General features: G+C 50.7%; 1 protein-coding gene across 12 annotated transcripts in view; it reads right to left on the bottom strand.

Annotated features, from left to right (window-relative positions):
• Nucleotides 1-11,049, bottom strand: part of MYT1 (myelin transcription factor 1) — a 68,248-nt gene extending 57,199 nt beyond the window's left edge. For 7 of the 12 annotated variants that reach the window (XM_054845936.1, XM_054845938.1, XM_054845940.1 and 4 more), the window contains exon 1: nt 10,951-11,049. In XM_054845936.1, the coding sequence (XP_054701911.1) occupies nt 10,951-10,975 (25 nt within the window). In that variant the 5' untranslated portion in view covers nt 10,976-11,049. Of the gene's footprint in view, nt 1-6,067; nt 6,264-6,629; nt 6,763-10,950 lie in introns of those variants that run through there. The other 5 variants (XM_054845941.1, XM_054845946.1, XM_054845943.1 and 2 more) reach the window with 4 other exon arrangements.
• Nucleotides 11,050-17,240: the final 6,191 nt, after the last annotated feature.

Genomic DNA, 17,240 nt, shown 5'->3' with positions numbered 1-17,240 from the left:
AAGCACTAACAGCCTAAACTGGCCAAGCAAGGCCAACAACATGGTAAAGCCTATCAAGTTGGGTGCTCCAAGACTTGTGTTTCCCCCCATCCTGCCTCAAGTTAGACACAGAATCACTTTGAAAAACTTAATCTTAGAGATTTGGCTCTAAATATTACATTTAGATTTCCTCCACCCCCCACCCTCCAATATTCTTATTATTCTTTAATATTCTTAAAACAAATAGGACCTAACAGATGTCTTTCAGCCTGCACTCTTATTAATGAGAATATTGTAAGAATGGAAATCAGGTCACAAATGTTTAATACTTTGTTTAAAAAGTCTTCAGCTTCTTTAAAGAGTTCCACTAATCCCAACATGACAGATGTACAAGGCAGTTTTGCTTGGGGCAGATTAAAATTCTCGCTCTGATTTGCTCTTTCATTTGGTCTGATTAAAATAACATTGCAATTTTTTTTTAACGTGCTGACTTCAAACTAAAAAGGAAAGAATAAAAAGTGACCAGTAAAGGCCAGCATGATCACAATAAAAGCAAATTTATTGTTGTTAAGATAAAAAAGCAAGACAGAAAGAACTGAGGGACAGCCAGCCCATGCCCAGGTTAGCATTAGAGCTCTGTGTTAAAGATAAAAGGGGGACCTTTCCAAACTATGTTTTTCCATTTGAAAGTGTTTATTAATCTATTCTCTCTGAAGCAAAAAGTTCAATGAAAGACAAAGATCAAAAGTATTTTAATTCAGGTGATTTTTTTTCTTATTTTTTTTTAACCAAACCAAAATGAAAAGCAGAGTATTAGAGTGTGTCGCTTCATTATTCTGCTGTAAGACTGACACTTGCTGCGAACAGGCTGGCTGGCAGGACAAAGTGATCTCAGCCACCCTTTCCCTCAACTAAACTCTGCCTGGAAATTCCCTATTTCCTTTCCTGACCTCCTTTCACACCAGACCACCCGTCCCTGGACAAGCTTTCACAGCTAACTTCATTTCCTCACTGCTAGAAAACACACCAGCATCCGAGTCACGTACGGACATGTGCATGGCAACTGGTACACCAGGACGCTCCGATCGGATCTGCAGAGGAGCGGGGAGGCAGGATGGAGCCCTGGCCATGCTCGCAGCCCATCTCCTCTTCCCATGCTCATCTGTAAACAAGCCAGAGCTACGCATGCCTTTGCCCTCTTGGGTCTGCCCAAAAGCAGCCACAGCTCCCAGTGCCGGGTCCCTCCAGGGCACTGCTGGACCAGTTTCATACAGGCATCGGACAGAGGCATTGCTTTACAAAGCAGCCAGTGGTGTTTCAAAATACAGTTCCTCAAAGGGTAAACTCCTACTTAAAGGGACCAAGATTTCACACTGAGATCCCAGGCTGTTAGTCTGGACCTTTCTGGCCCAGAAACCTTCTCTTCCTCCCCATCCTGACCTGCAAAACTGCAGCAAGGCCCCACAGAAGTATTGTAGGGATGCATAAGCTCGACAATATAAACACACTGGTTTTATTTTGTGTATTTAGCCATTTTTCCTTAAAGCTCCAGCTTGTGCCTTCTATAAAACAGTCCACAGAAAATCCGCAAAACGTTTCAAGTTTTCAAGGAGTTGCTCCTTTCAGGTGATTTTTAATGTTTACATTCTTTAAATATAAGTGCTCAGCACATGTTCATTCCTTCAAGGTGCCCTCACCTCGGTGCCCACCTCCAACTATTCCCCTGGCAAAAACAACCTCACACACAAGATGCTGTGGCAAAGCAGCCCCAAGAAGCTGAGGGATGCACTGCTGCTCTCACACAGGGCAGCCCAGTGAACCTGCACAGGGAGGAGACACTTGGAAACTGCTCTTCACCTTTTGTGTCTCAGTCCTGTCCCAAAGGGCCAAGTCACCATGCAGCTGCTCCCAGCGAAGCAGTTCCCGAGTTCTGCAAGGGCAAACACAGCACTTTCAGAAATTCCTTTCTACAGATTAACCTGCCAAGAGGGGAAACTTGCTTCCTCCAAATATACACAGACAAAGTTCTTTTCGCCTTGGCAAAAATATTTGGGGGAAGTGGAGGGTGACAGATTTTCCTCCCATCTCTGAAGGAAACAGAAGGGATGCCTCAGCCCTGCTCTTTGACATTACTCATGACCTGGCTCCCAGATCCCAGAGCAGAAATCTCACATAAATTCATTTTACTCTAGGACCAAGGTGGTTCGGGGCATTTCTCCCACCCAAGAAACTTTTCACCTAATGTGCTCATCACCCTGCTTCTCTATTCACACCATACTCTCCTCTCTAAGGACTAGGTGGTGGATCAAGTTTCTTCTTTGCAAAGCTAACCAGACTCAGAAGATATACAGGATATTTTAAGATGAGATGTTTCGCACAAGCCAGCCTTAAGGGTATCAGAGACACTAGGGGACTCTGTATCGCACAGCCAGGGAGATCAGCACTGGTATGTAGGTGGTGGAGTTATTCTTTGCAGAAATGAGCAAAACCCAGGGGAAAGGCAAGAAAGGTGGAAAGACAAGTGGGAAGAGTGAAGTTTCCTGACAACTTCTGCTGTGTCAAAACTCTAGAAATATCTGGAAACTGAGAAGATGGGCAGGAGTTAGTCCCAGTCTGCTAGTCCCTTTCATACAGCCACTATAGAGCTATCTCCCTAAAAGACAAATAAACCTGGCCCGGGTCACCTTAGCTCCCTCCTGGGCGTCAGCATCCTTGTCTGCGCAGCCTTTGCACAACAAATAACTCAAAGAGGGGATTGCTTAGGGAAGGAAGAGTAACACATGGTGATGTATTCCCAGCTCTAAGTTTACAATGTGGATCATCGCCCACCTTCAGCTCCTGAGTACAAGAAAGGGGAACAGCTATAAAGTGATGAAAGGAGATGTCCTTTGTCATTAAGGAAAGAGCTCTAGCAACTAAGCCAAACAGTTCACCGCTGTAAAACTAAGTCCTTCCGATTTACAAACTGACACACACACACAAAGCAAAGGGGAGACCAGGTCTTTCCCCCCTACTTCGCCATTAAACTCTCACGTCTGACTTCCCAGCGGTAACGCGATGCTTCCCCCATCTCCCTCCCCTTCCCACGGCTGATTTCATGTCTTCTGGGAAGCCCAGCCCAGCCGTGGCTATTTCCCCCGCACACTCCAGCCTTTACTGTAAACCTGCTGCTTCCCCTCATCACTCCGCTCTCGGGGGGCAAAAAGTCCCCCCCATACCTTCTGCTGGGGCAGATGCCAGCACCCCTTGCAAAATAAGCACCCCAGGTTGCAAAAGGAGGGCTCTATCCCTCACCGGACAAGGTGCTAGGGACAGGTTTGCATTGCAGCGACTGATTTTTGGGGCTCAGGGGTATTAACTCACATGCCCTCCTCAAGCCTTGAGGCAGAACTACGGTGGGATTTGGGGAAAGGAGAAGAGTTTATATTCCTGAGCACCAAAAATTATGTAAATCAGCCTGTTTAGGGTGTATTGCTGGCTTAGGGTGCACTGCTCCCCCCAAAGCCCAAGATGAGCAGCATTCTCCATCAAGAAGCCAAGTTTGGAGTCAGCACCCCAAAGCTGAGGCTTCCGGGCGGGTGGGGGTGGGAGTTTAGCACTGTCTGCTAAAATGGCAGCTGCTCTGACGCCGAGCTACGTCTTGCAAAGTCAGCCCTGCCCTCATCATCTGACTGCCAGGAACCGGGGCCGCTCCGCTGCCGGCTCCCCGGGGGCTCTGCGGGACGCGGGGGGGCGCAAAGCCGGAGTTTCGCCTGCCCCTGCCCACCCCTGCCCGCAGTTTGCGGCTTCGGGCCGTTGGGGAAAGTCCCGGCCCGGCTGGGTTAGTCGCCGGCCTAAAGACTTCCCCCAGCCCCCGGCTGGAAGGCACCTGGGGCTCGCTGTGTCCCCCCTCTTCCCTCCCACCCCAGCCCGGGGCCATTAACGGACGCAGCCTGGCTCTACAGAACAAAAGGCGGGGGAAGTGTGTGTGTGGGGGGGGTGTCGCTGCCCCGACCTCCGGGCTGCTCTCCCCGTGCTCCGTGCCCTCCCCCCCGCTTTGCCCGGGGGCAAAGGGACCGGGCACCGAGTAGCAGCGTGGACGGACGGGGTGGGGGGGAGAAAGGGAGGAGGTCTGAGCTCTTCAGGAGAGGTTCTCCCCTGCTTCCAGGCTTGCCCAAAGGGGAGGGGACAGCCCCGTCCCAAAGCCCCTCACGCCACCCGCGGCAGTGACCTTAAGCACCGTCCCGCAGCGGGACGCCCCTCGAACCGGGCCGGGGGCTGCGCCGGGCCATTCCCCGGGGATCCCCCTTGCAGGTGCTCACAGGAGGGGGGCTACATTTCTGACTTTCCTACGGTACGAGGTGCCCCCCGCTGACCCCTCTCGCCCCGAAGGCTGCCGCGGGCCAACGGCGACCGGGGGCGGGCGGGGGGAAGTCACGGACCTTTGCTCGGGGCTGCGCAATTGACCAGCGGCTCCGGCCGCCCAGACCCCTCCTCGACGGGACCCCCGGGAAGTTGCCACCTCCGGGAGACGGTGCCCCGCTGTAACGGTACCCCGCGACAGACCCCGACCCACCGCTCCGGGGTGCACGGACCCCAACTCCGCCGGAACAACAAGGGACAGCTCCCGTTTGCTTTCTGAGACGGGATAAACCCAGCTTTCTGGAGTTTTCCTACTCTTCTCGCCTTTGGGATCCCACAAATCCCTAAACCACTTGCATAAAAAAAAGGAAAAAAAAGGCAAGCAAAAAATAAGTTTTCCGTGGTCTTCCCGAGACAGGAGAAAGAGGGAAAGAAAGGGAAGAGGGCAGGCAGCTTTGAGAGAGAAAGAGCTGGAGGGGACAAGTTGTGCCCGGGTTTCTCGGGCCGCAGCAGCAGGCGATGGTTTGCGCTTTGCAACATGCGCCTGCTCCAATCTGCGCCGCTCGGGAACAATAAACAGGATCATACAAAGAAGTGGAAAGGCGGCATCTTTGCTTCTGGTTTCTATGACAGCATCAGAGACAAACCAACTATAAACTCTAATTCCTGGATTCCTCCCCCCCCCCAAACCCCCTTTTGTCTGCCATTAATTAAAGTGGCCATATGGAAAAGGCTGATAATAACAGCAGATGAGCCAACGAGAGAGAGGGAAAGGGAAAGAAAAGAAAAAAAATAACTAAAAGTAGCGGCAGGGCGACGGCGAGGATTTAGCCTGGGCTTTTTGCACTTGTTTTCAGCGGCTGCTCGGAGCGAAGGGGCTCAACAATAGCGGGAGGAGAGCGGAGCGGCCGGCGCCGTGTGCGGCTGCCCCCCGCACTGCTGCCGGCCAGGTCGGGGGGAGCAGGGGGCAGCCTGCCCCCTCCCCTGTCCCCGCAGCCCGGCTCCGGGGGAGCTCGCACACCCCCAGGCCTCCCGCTCCGAGGATGCTGGTCCCCACGACCTGCCCCTTTGCGTGGGGGTGCCTCGGGGGGTGCTGAGTCCCCCTTTGGGGCCACCTCCCCGGGGAGGGTCGGTCCTACCCGCCGGCAAACTGCGCCCCAAACTCAGCCTAACTCGCCGGGGTCGATCGCAGCACAAGCATATCCTAAGGCACCAGCCCCCTTCCCTTCGTCCTCCCCCCAAATTACCCACAAAACAACAAAAAAAACTTTGCTAAAATTGATAAAGAGATTAGCCAAGCAAAGCCTCTTCCGAGCCAGCTAAAAATAAGAACCCGCAGATTTCTGCCGTGGCCAATATATAGAGAAGAATCCACAAACATGGCACACTTCCCTTGTTCCTCGCTGCTATAAATAGAGAACTCTGAAGTAGTCAATATCGGGGAAGAGGGGAAGAAAAAAAAAAAAAAGAGAAAAAAAGAAAAAAGTCTGCCAGCGGCAAGAGCGAGCACCCGGCAGGCGACTTGAGCCGGCAAACGCCAGCCCTCCGCACACGCGTCCATCGGCGAGCAAAGCGCGGCCCCCCCGCCGGGGCGCGGAGCTCCTTAAAGACCGAGGAGTACGAAACTGCGGACTTAGGCTGGAGTTTTTGTAGTAAGGGGGCTGGGGGGATGTGGGGAGATAACAGCCCGGAGAGGGACGCGCGGAGCCCCGGCCCCCGCACCGCGGGCGCGCACCGCCATCAGCACCTCCGAGAGCTCCGCGGCCGCGGAGGCCGCCGGCGGCGCAAACTCCTCTCGGTGACCGGGAGCGTCTTCTGCTAACACCGCGCACGCTTCCCTCCGGATAAACATCCACCGATCTCGCGGTCCACAAACCCGGCAAGCATCCTCTTCCAGAAATATTCAGAAAGTTTCCCAGCCGAATGCGATGTTGTGCTTTTTTTTTTTTAAATTAATCTCCTCCTTTCTCGTCTTATTCAACCTCTTTTCAGTCAGAAGCATAACATGTCCACTAGCATCTCGCAGCCAGCGAGAGAACGAGCAAGCAAGATGGACCTAGGAGCATGATGATCATCATAAAAATCCCCTCGGTTCTCCAGTGCAATTTTCAAAACAACAACCCAGCCTTCGTGCTCTAAAGGCGAAACGCCTGCGTCTGTTTACATCAACTGTGTGCTCCAAAAGCCTTTCCCTTCTGTCTCAATCCAAGGCAGGAAAAAAAAAAAAAAAAGGAGAGAGAAAAAAAAAAGAAAAGAAAAAAGCCAGCATTATCTGCCTTTGTCAGCGAAAGAACGTAATATTGACTTACCTTTCCCCACAGCTATTGTCTGCCCCTTTGCAAAATGACATCACGGAAACCAATCATGAAATTTGCATGGGGGAGGTTGTGGGGGGAGAGTTCTTGGAGGGCAGCCCACTTCCCTACACCAGTAACACGCGTGTAAGACGGGTTGTTGGTTTCAATTAAATATCTGATACTCCTTAGTGTGTGAACTCTTAAGCCTGCTAAAGGCAATGTCTCATTTACTTAATGACCGCTCTCATTAATGGAAATGGCACAGAGGGGGCTTGCTGCGCCTTCCCTTTGTAAATACACTACCCATGAACCCTTGGGGTTGCAATATATCTGTTTACTCTCTGAGGTGAAATAAATTTACAGTATAGCATCAAAAAGAGAGAGAGAGAGATGGAGCTGCTGACTTGAGCGTACAGAGAGTTGGGGCTCTCCCAGCCCCACCAGCCCCTCTCACCTCACCCCCCTCCCTTCCCGAGACCCAGCAGAAGGTGAGTGATTTTACCCGAGCTGATTCATAATTAATATGCACGAGGTTCGGGGCTCCTTTGATAGCAGCAACACAAAAGGACGGCGAGCGCGACAAGTGCCGTGCCGTGTCCCCCCCCGCGCATCCCGACGCGTGGTACGGCCCAATAATTCCTAATAGCAGCAAGCAGCGAGTGACAGATGCCCTGGGTTAGCACAGCTCCAGCGAAAGTACTTTACAATATTTATTGGTGGTTAGGAAGATGACCTATCACCATAAAGAACAGACTGGGAAATTTATCGCCTCTATGAACCTGGAAGTATTGCATATTAGCTGATATACATATTCAAAAGCGAGTGGTTAAAAGGTGTATAAATATTTTTTTTTCCCCTCTCCTTAAAAAAAAAATGACACAACATATTCCCAGTAGACATCGCCTCACCCCAGGAAGGACGTATCGCAACTCAGGCAGTTACGTTTTGGGCTTCGTGATAGGAAGGAGAATAACATAAGGATAAGTCCTAAAAGAAGTCAGTGACTAAAATAGTTTGGGGATTGTTTCTAAGTGAGAAAAGTGCGTGTTCTTCCATTTCCTCCCAGAAAGAGCCGCACTTTCCAGGAGCTAGCATCATCTTTCCTTGAAAATGCTTCTGTTAGGTGGAGATCTGGCCACCTCGGGAGGAGAAAGCCCTCGCTGAGCTGGAGGGAGGGAGGCTCTGGGGAGAGACCCCGGCTCCATGCCACAGGAAGGGCATTAGCACGTCCCCCTCCGCCAGACAGGAGCATTAGCACTTGGATTGCAACTTTTCAGAAATAGCAGGGGGAAAACACAGGCATGCTGCAGCCCCACAGGCCGTGTAGGGGGGTGTCACCTCTCTACCCGGTCCTTTTTCCTGCACCCTCATGCCATCCCCAACATCACCGAGACTATTAAGACTTTACTGTCATCTTAATGAAGACTTCCGAAAACATGCAGGAGCTCACAAATGAACGGAAACCCCAGGAGCCTTTAGAGAGCTGAAAGAGCAGAGGCAGAGCCCAGCAGGGGAAGTTGAATCCTGCTGGGGATGCACTCTCCTGCGGGAAACTCCAGCTCCAGAGCCCAAACTGCCCCTCTCCAGCTCCCCATCACCCTGGCACAGGCAGGAAAGGGAAAAGCCTCTCAGGCTGCCCAAGGTTTCAGCCCATGCACATTATTAGCTCTGCTGGACACCTGCCTGTCAGCATGGGTTTGAGTGAGTGCTGGATGCAACCCTGTCTCACCCATGGACTGTTACAGGGCACATGGCAGAGGAAAGTGATTTGACTTCCCATCTTGGACATTTTATTGATGCGAGAGCAACAGAAATACTAATTTTAAACTGTTGAGGCTGCTTTGGAGAGTCTTACGATGCCCATTTCCATGGCTTGCAAGCCATGTGCTCCTAAACCATTAACATAAAGGAGGTATTCAGCAGAGAGTACTCCTGAAAAGCTATTTTCTATCTCCTTTGGACACACCACGGAGACAGGGATATTTTACATCCTAAACCTTTGGCATTCAGAAATTCTATTAAACTCTTATCTGCAGGCAGCAGGCCTGGTGCTACACTGCATCTCCATTGTTCTGCACCCGCGATAGAATCAAAGGGAGGGACAGGAGGACTCAGCTCCTCTCTGCTCACAATGCTGCCTGGTCCTCTCCACCGCTATTTCATTTAGAGATGTAATGCTAAAACTTGAGAAACAAAAGCACAATAGATAGGCTGGAAGGCAGGAGGGAAGTGTGTTTACTTGTGTGTGTTTCCACATAAATTTGTGTACACACACACTGTGCGTATACAACAAATACGCACATATGCAAACATACCTGTGCCTCTGTTAGCACAGATTAATTTTATTATTGCTGTTGTTGCATTTATTAACACGTGACACACCTAGGAGCCCTAAGGCAGCTGACAGTTTTGACACCATTCTACCAAGCTCTGGGTTGCGAGAGTGTGTTTGGTTTTTCTTTGTTCCCAAACTCCCCAGACTTCCCCTTCCCCTCCTCTCAAAACGCTGCAAACAAGCAGTGCCTTACCCAGAGTTTCTAGTTCTCACCAACTTCAGCAACCGGCAGGAATTCTCATCTCGCAGCCCCCAAAACCCTCCTCTCCTGAGGATCTCCGGGTCAGGCCGGCCACCAGGCCGCCCCCGCCCCCGCACGCTGGAGGAGCCCGCAGGGGAGAGCAAAGCCACGCGTGGGCTCCAGCCCGGCGGCGAGTCAGCACCACGGCGGTGGACAGCTCCGGCCGCCCCGCCCTTTCCCCTTTTAAAGCATTTCCCACCCTTTTAAGCATTTTTCGGCTTCCCCCACCCCGAGCTCTACACAGTCACTTTACAGCTGTTTTCAGGGAGGAGATCATTATTGTGCGTTCCCAGGTCTGAAAGAGCTGCCGTACGGCAGAGAGGTATAAAATAAACGTTCGCGTATGTTCGGTTTTGGAGCGGTTTTTTTTTTTGTTTGGGGTTTTTTTTTTTTTTTGAGACGGGTGCTCCGAGGGTCCCTGCCTGCCTGCCGCCTGCAGAAATGAATGCCGAAAGGATTTTTAAAAGTAGATTCCCTTCACGCCACGCCCCCCCGTGCAATTTGTTTTGTGGTTTTTTTAAATCATACTCTGCTCATGTTTTCAGACCAAGCGTTTCAAGTTTGAAATTATTTAAAATAAAACTGCTTTTGCTTCTGTAAATACAGACATAAAAACGCTGTGATGCATTTCGTTGGCTTCTTTGAGTCTGTTTTAAAGTAAATTAGATCTCAAACTTTATGCATTTCTAATTGGCACCAACTTCTCCGGTTACCAGCTGGGGGTAAAAGATTTTTTTTTCCTTGTTTCTTTCTGAAAGCTTCTATGCAGATGGGCTGGCTGCCTTAATGCCTCAGACTACAATTAGTGCTGTTGTATGCCGAATAGAAATGGCCAGCATTAATATTGTATATGGAACAGCTGAAGGGTTGCGAAGAAACCTGCCCACTACAGGCCCCTGGCAGATGGAACAACATGCACAGGCACAAAAAAACTTTTAATAACCCTTTGCTCGCTCTCCGGCGCGCCCCTTCTCTCTGATTTGGGCGGTTCCTTCCCGAAGAGGCAATGTCTTTGTCTAACCCAAATGTAGAGCCCTTTTCTCTCTCAAGAGCAACAATTGGAGCAATCACCATCCTTTGCAAAAGGCACCTCGCATTATCCCAAAACTTTCTCCTTTGTGCCTCGGTTAATCCAAACACTGAAACACACCCAGCTGAACAGGCACGAACCAACTTTTTATTTAATAACATCCCCTCGCCCTCTTATATCCAGCAGTATGCAAGAGAAAAAAAAACGCAAAAGCAAACCAAACACACCACACACACTCGCAGAACTGTGACCAGAAGCGGCAGAAAACAGGATTTTCTTCTCACCCCCCCGCCCTTCCCTCCTCGTCCTTTGTAATTAGGTGAAACCCGCGGCAGAGGGGACAAAGCCCCGCCGGTGCCTCGGAGCAGCAGCACCGGGGGCCGCGCACTACCCCCCCGCACCTGTAGCCCTTCGCAGCTGAGCCCGGAGCAAAGCAGGGCGGGGAAGAGACAGGGACCTCGCTTGCTAAACGCAAGCACAGAAAACTCGCGCTCTGAGATACGCTCGGGAACCTCTTTCCACCATGCCATTGAGGGGAAAAACAACATAAAACAAGGGCAGTTTTCCGCGATTCCCACCCCCCCCCCCTTGCCAAGGCGTGGCTTAGGCAGAATTAAGCTGCTCGAGTGCTTTTAGAGGAGAAAGGGCGGGGGGGGGGTAACATACTCAAGAAACACCCCCCTACACTCACACACCCCCCCCCATCCGCCGGCGAACGGCTACGAACCGAGGAAAGTCCCGCAGAGCTTCATCCTTGCCGGGTAGCGGTGGCTGCCTTCGCCCAGGGCGGTGGGGAAGAGCCGGGCGGCGGGAGGGAGCGGAGCCGCCGCGGGGTTACTCCATCATCCCTGGGAAAAGTTGCCGTCCGGAGCAAAAACTTATGCGCGGCGGCGGCCAATGGGACCTCGCCGCAAAATCACTGCAGCGCACTCGGCGGCCAATCCGCGGGGGCCCCGCACAATGGCTCTGGTGTCATCCCCCCCCTCCCCGCCCCGGCCCGGCCCTCCTGGATGGGAAGGGGGGAGAAGCTGGGGAAGGGGACCCGTCCCCCGTCGGGGTCGGGGTCTCAGCGCCTCACTTCTGTCTTTAATTAGGAGAGAGCTGAAGTGACAACATCCACATCCCAATGGAGAGAGCAGGCGGGGGGGTTAGACATTCCCTCCCTCCAGACGAAGCATCCCCAGGGAGCGAGCCCCCATCCAGCTCCACTATGTCTGGGACACCCCAAAAGACACTGTATCTGCTTGTAGAGTGACAGTCCCCCCAGCTCACCCCGGGGCTGGGCAGGGGGACATGCCCACAGCCCTGCGGGCAGTCCATGGGCTGGCAGGGCTCTGGGCAGCCAGTGGACAGGTCACTGGTGCTCTTGCATGCCCAAGTCTGTTTAGAAATGCATGAGTCTAATGATGGCCATGCACTGCTCGTTGGATGCCTTGGTCAAGTCCAGGGTGCATCGGGGAAGGAAAAGGGGGAACTGCTTCTGGGAGAGATCCGAAATGGAAGAGGATGTCCCTCTGCCTCAAAGGACAGATGGCAACATTGGACTGAACTGATCCCAGCTGGAGAAAACTGGCTACAGGCCAGTGAGGAACACTCTCACTGGCCTCCCAGATGGAAAAGCAGGGAAATAGTTACCAGGAAATAATAATAATAATAATAATAATAATAATAATAATAATAATAATAATAATAATAATAGAAAACTAATGAGGATTGTGATTAATATGTATGATAGCACTGAACTGTGTTACCCTGTTGGCTTGGAGGGCAAAGTGCCTTCTCTAGGTTGTGTTACCCACCACACTCTGCTTGTTACCCTAGATAAAAACAAGGCCAGCTCTTTCTGTGGTTCAGCCCTGGCCAGCAGAGAGGCGAAAGTGCCATTTCTGAAAGTGGAAGAGAGGAGGGATTGTATGGCAAAAAGCCTGATTGTCAACGTGAAAACTCAGCACCCTGACCTGGGTGGGTAAATAAGCACATCTGCAGAGAGGGCAAGCCCACCCAAGCCTCAGCTTGGGTAATTTGGAAAAGGGAAAGGGGAAAAGCCTGTGCTTGAAGGGACAGGTGGCACCATTGATAAGGAGCCTGGGACAAAGCTGATATTAACTGAAGGAGAGTTGAATGCAATTTATCTCAGCAGGGCATGCCTGTATATTTGGGTAATTTTTTATTTTATAAACATAAGGGGGGGATGCAGTCGGAAAAAAGGTTGGCAAAGAATGTAAAACAAGAGGGTAATTCATTCTTTGGTGGAAAATCCCGGGCTGAAATCTTTGTTGAATACATCTAACTCCTTAATCCATATTTCTTTGAAGGCAGAGAGCTGGAAGAGGGAGCGGGGAGGAACAGCTTTGCTGGGTTGGGGCAGGGGGTGTGTGAATACCAAAGTGCACCTTTTCTTCTACACATCCATTACAGTCTTCTGCTGGTCTCAGGGAGGTCTAAGAAAATAATAATAGTAATAATCATTATCATCGTCATTGGATTGAATTGAAAGTCAGGAGTTTGAGTCAAATTAAAAGTGTAACTGTTGAATAGGTGGGTGGTTTTTTTTTTGAGATCCTTACTCTTTAGAAGAACTTGGATAAGCCATGCTTAGCTCAGCTGCATCACTCGTCTGGACTGGATACGGCTCAGGAAAGGAGCTGGAACTGGGCCCCCTGTACAGCTACATCTGACTGCACAGATCTCCCAGCAGAAGGGGGTGTGAGACAGCCTGTTTGGGGACTGGCACCTCTTCCATCTTTGAATTAGCAGCTCTGTCTTTGCAGAATATTCTATGCTTTATTGTCCCTTCAATCCCCACCTTGGAAGATGAGAGGTGACATTGCGGAGAGCTCTGCGCTTGGAAAATGACTTTCAGAATTACGTTCTGGCAATTTGAAACTTTTACTCTCTCATCTTCAGCCTCTTGGGGCTTTAATGGGAGACAGCAAAGTGCCTCTTCCTCCTCCCCTCTTTTCTTTTCCTCCCCTGTTCTCCTGCAGCTGCAGCAGCCAGGATTCAGCAAGGTCACTCTACTCCATTGCTTCCTGCATGCAGGAGATCTCAAATTAAGGGGTGTTGGGAGCAGCCTGTTGAGGTGAAACAGCCTTCACTCAGCTCCAGCAAGGAAGGAAATTAAACCCATTCACAGTGACTCCAGACTGGCCCACCTTCCCTGTGCATTATCTGGGGGAAAAGGTAAAGACATGGAGGAGTGAAAAGCAGAGTAAAATTAGTCCATCCTTGAGCTGGAAGCTGCTCTCTTTTGTCTAGCAGAGGGAGCCCCAAAATGTTATTAGCAGGCCTTGTGGCTGCAGCTGCCTTGTCAACTCCTTCTTGGTGTTTTCATCAGCATCTCGCCCTGGTTCTTGTTTTTCCCCAGATTCTGCTGCTGCCTCCCCTCTTCCCACCTTCACTGGCGAGGCAGAGCTGGCCCTGGCTCCCTCCATCCTGTGGTCTCAGAGCACAGTGCAAAGACGTGGGAGCTTATCCCTTTGGGCTCTGGGCTTGCCAGTGGTGTCATCCTCTTCCCAGGTGCCACTGGCCTTAGTCCTGTGCAGGCGTTAAGGGGAGCAGATTCAACCCCAGAGCTGAAGAGAACAAATGAGAATGCAGAAAAATCACAGAAACTCCACTGATATCTGGATGGTTCCCTGCTGTGGGTCCTGGGAAGTCGCGCGGCTCGCATAGAAAAAGACCAAAGGAAATACTCTCCTTTTGTAGGCTGTGATTTCTGCTGATGCACTGCCAGACCAGGGAGAGTTTGTTCCATGTGTGCAATTTTATATCCGAAAAGAAAAAAAAAAAAAAAAAATCCACCAGGATGTTTCACTGTGCACCCCACCACCGTATCACCAACAGCCTGTGTTATGCTTTCCTCCCCTTAAACAGCTCCCCCGGTACACAGCAGCCCTGGCTTTTTCACAAAGAAGGGGATAGTTCCAATTATCTGTTGACCGTTCGCTTCTGTCTTAAATCTCTTCCTCCAGCACCTCTCTCATTGCTGCGCGAGGGAAAGCTGGAGAAGCAGTATGCAGATATTGTCAAGCTCAACTTGATAGGTACTGTCAAAACTGCCAGAGTGTGGTGACAATAAACATTTTAGCTGGCTAACAATTTGCTGCAAAAAGGGTTGACCCTGAAATCAAGTTCTGCTGTAATGAACACTTTGTCTCCAAATATTTGCATTTTTGCTGACAAGGTTCACTCTCCAGGAGATTTCCTCCGCCCGTGAGCAATCTGCCTTCAGACGAGATGGAGGATGGATGCAGTTTCTGAGCCAGTTTGTTATCTGGTGTGCGGGAGGGATGTGCACGTGCCCAAAATCAGCAGAGCCACCATGGATGGGGAATGCCTGACAAAGGGAGCTGCTCAGCTGCAGGGTATCAATCCCCCTCATCGAGAGGAAGCCCTTTTCTCTAAGGCTCTGCATGGCACTGCAATGCTGACAACCCAAAACTGAAAGCGATGATCAGCCTCATTTAACAGATGGGGAAACTGAGGCACATGGTGATTCAGGACTGTATTTGGACCGTCTTTGCTGAGCCAGAGAGGGAGCAGCCAAAAAGTGACAGTCAGTGCAGACTGCCCGTTATCCAGGGCTGCCCCAAACCAGCAGCGGGAGGAGGCTGAAGCCGTGCTCACACTCTCAGCAGCTCAGTTTGGTGCTGCAGCTGCTCGTCTCCTCCGAGCGCATGGAAAGCTGGGGCTGCCCACCCTCAGTAGCTGCTGCACTGAATCTTCTTCCACCCTCTTCAGGGTGGCAAGTGATTTGACCAAGGTTACATAGAGAGTCGCTGGCAGAGCTAAGAGCAAAGTATCATCTTCCTTAGCCCAGAGTCCGAAAACCCAGCTGGCTCCACTGTATCAGAAGAAGATGCTCAAAGTTGCCTTGCTGCAAAGGCAGAGATGCAATGCTCATATGTTTGAGGATTAAGTTTCTCAGCACAACTGTATTTACAGGGATGATCACCGCCTTAGTGGGTATATTTTTACCTGCTCCCATTAATGATGGGTAAATGAGCTCTGCCTAATTCTCCAGGGATAGGGTTTTCAGCCTGGACTGGGAGGATTTACTTGCACAGTGCGTTTCTGTGGAACAAGTGACCTCCAAGGCTTACCCACACTGGCCTACCAAAGTCAAGCACCTCCTGCACTCTGCACAGGGAAAAGCTGCAGAGTTCAATCCCACAACTTCCAAGATGCTGCATGTGGGAATGTCCATCAGCAGCCAGCGAGTGGGTCGGTGCACACCCGCACAGCCTCGGGTCTTACACGCGCAATTTGTCCCAACATTGGGCATGGGGCAGAGCAGCAGCAAGGGCAGGATGCTGCTTTCCAGCTTAGGGCTTCAGCATCCCGGCTCCATTCCTACAATTACTCCTTGATACCAGAAAAAGAATCCCCAAGTGGAGAGTTTTTCACAAGAACCTAGAGGTGGGAGATCTAGATTTTGTTTCTACTCCTGCCACTGATTTTTTGACAGTGGCCATGGGAAAGTGTCTTTATCCATTTTCCCTCTGACACTTGGCTTCTCTATTTCGAGTAAAAGGTGCTCAGAGCACACCCTACCTCTTACTACGTCTATTTGCAGTGCTTGCCAGACTGGGGCTGTGATTTGCTTGAGATCCCTAAATTCCTAGACAAAGACACAATAAATTGAAATAAAACTTCTCACTGCTAGAGGAAACTGGGAGGACAAAAGACAGAAAAAATGCTTACAGGTTTGCAAAAAGGACATAAAGGGAAGAAAAGCACAGCTTATTTCATTTTTACCTCCCTTTCCCCTTGCTGCTATAATGAAAGGCAATTTTCACAAGTAGGGTGTTGTCATTTTGCTGAAGAAAAATTCACAGTTTTGGCCAGAGAGTAGGTATTTTGGTTTGGAGGTTTGGGGTTTTTTGGTTGTTTTTTGTGTTTGGGGTTTTGTTTGTTTGGGTTTTTTTTACCCTGTTCATGACAGAGAGCTGTTGCGTTTCTGGCAGTAGCACTGTGCCTTGGAAGGCACCTGAGCTCTCACCTCAATGCTCTCCAGCTCTGCCGTCCCGTGCCGTGCCTCCTTGCTGGGCTCGCCACAGCAATTGCCTCCCAAGGCAGGTCACACCAGCCAGGGCAGCACTGGGCTGATGAACATCTCGGAGAAGCATCCTTGGCTGGCTGGTCACCATGCAATTTGGCATGAGAGGGCAGACTTAAACACAGAATTTTTAATTTAAAATGCTGGGTGAAATGCAATGCACTAAATGAGTATGAATTCTTTTTGACAAACCCCATAAACTCGGCACTAACATGGCAGTTAATATCAGTGAGATTACTAAATGAATGCTGCTGTGCCCAGTTGTGCCTGGCCAGCCCACGCGAGCCCTGCGAGGAAACGTGAGCGATCCCCCATCAAATGCAAAGCCTGCTGCAGTTGCCCCACACAAATACCCACAGAGGAACACACAGGTGTACCCACATCCCTGCAATCTTCTCCCTATGACCTCTGTGTAGGTCTCTATCAGGATTTTTTCTCATGCTTCGTGTTGCAAGGGAGTTTCTCAGCACTGGCAAACATCGTTATTGTCCTCTCAGCCCTCCTGAGCTTCTCCATCTCCTGGTGGATAGCCCCAGTTGCTCCTATTTTTCTTCTCCGTTACAAACTCTGGGAGTCACTGGGAAGAAAACACCCTGATTAAAGGCTACAAGCCAAGTTCTCCGAGTCACTGTTGACTCCAAAGAGACTATTTTCTCCTTTTCCTCCTTCTTCCCCTCATTCCCTCCTCTCTGGCACAGGACAATTACCACAGCTCCAAGACACACACCACGAGCCCCTCGCCAGCTGAGCCATTTCACCCTGTCCTCGTTGCGAGCCGTGCTGGGAAGCCCATAAAGCACAAGGGAGGGATAATTACTAGTCCCAGCACTGCGATGATAATTAATACTCTGCTAAAAGGAGCACTTGTCAGGTCAGGGAGCAGAAGGAGGGATAGAAAAGCAAACAAGCAAAAAAAAAAAAAAAACCAAACCCAACTGAGCAAAGGTTTGCTGTGG

The sequence above is a fragment of the Grus americana genome, chromosome 17 (assembly GCF_028858705.1).
Source record: "Grus americana isolate bGruAme1 chromosome 17, bGruAme1.mat, whole genome shotgun sequence".
Lineage (NCBI taxonomy): Eukaryota > Metazoa > Chordata > Aves > Gruiformes > Gruidae > Grus > Grus americana.
Note: the sequence above shows the minus strand (reverse complement) of the source record. Positions and strands in the feature narration are given on the sequence as shown.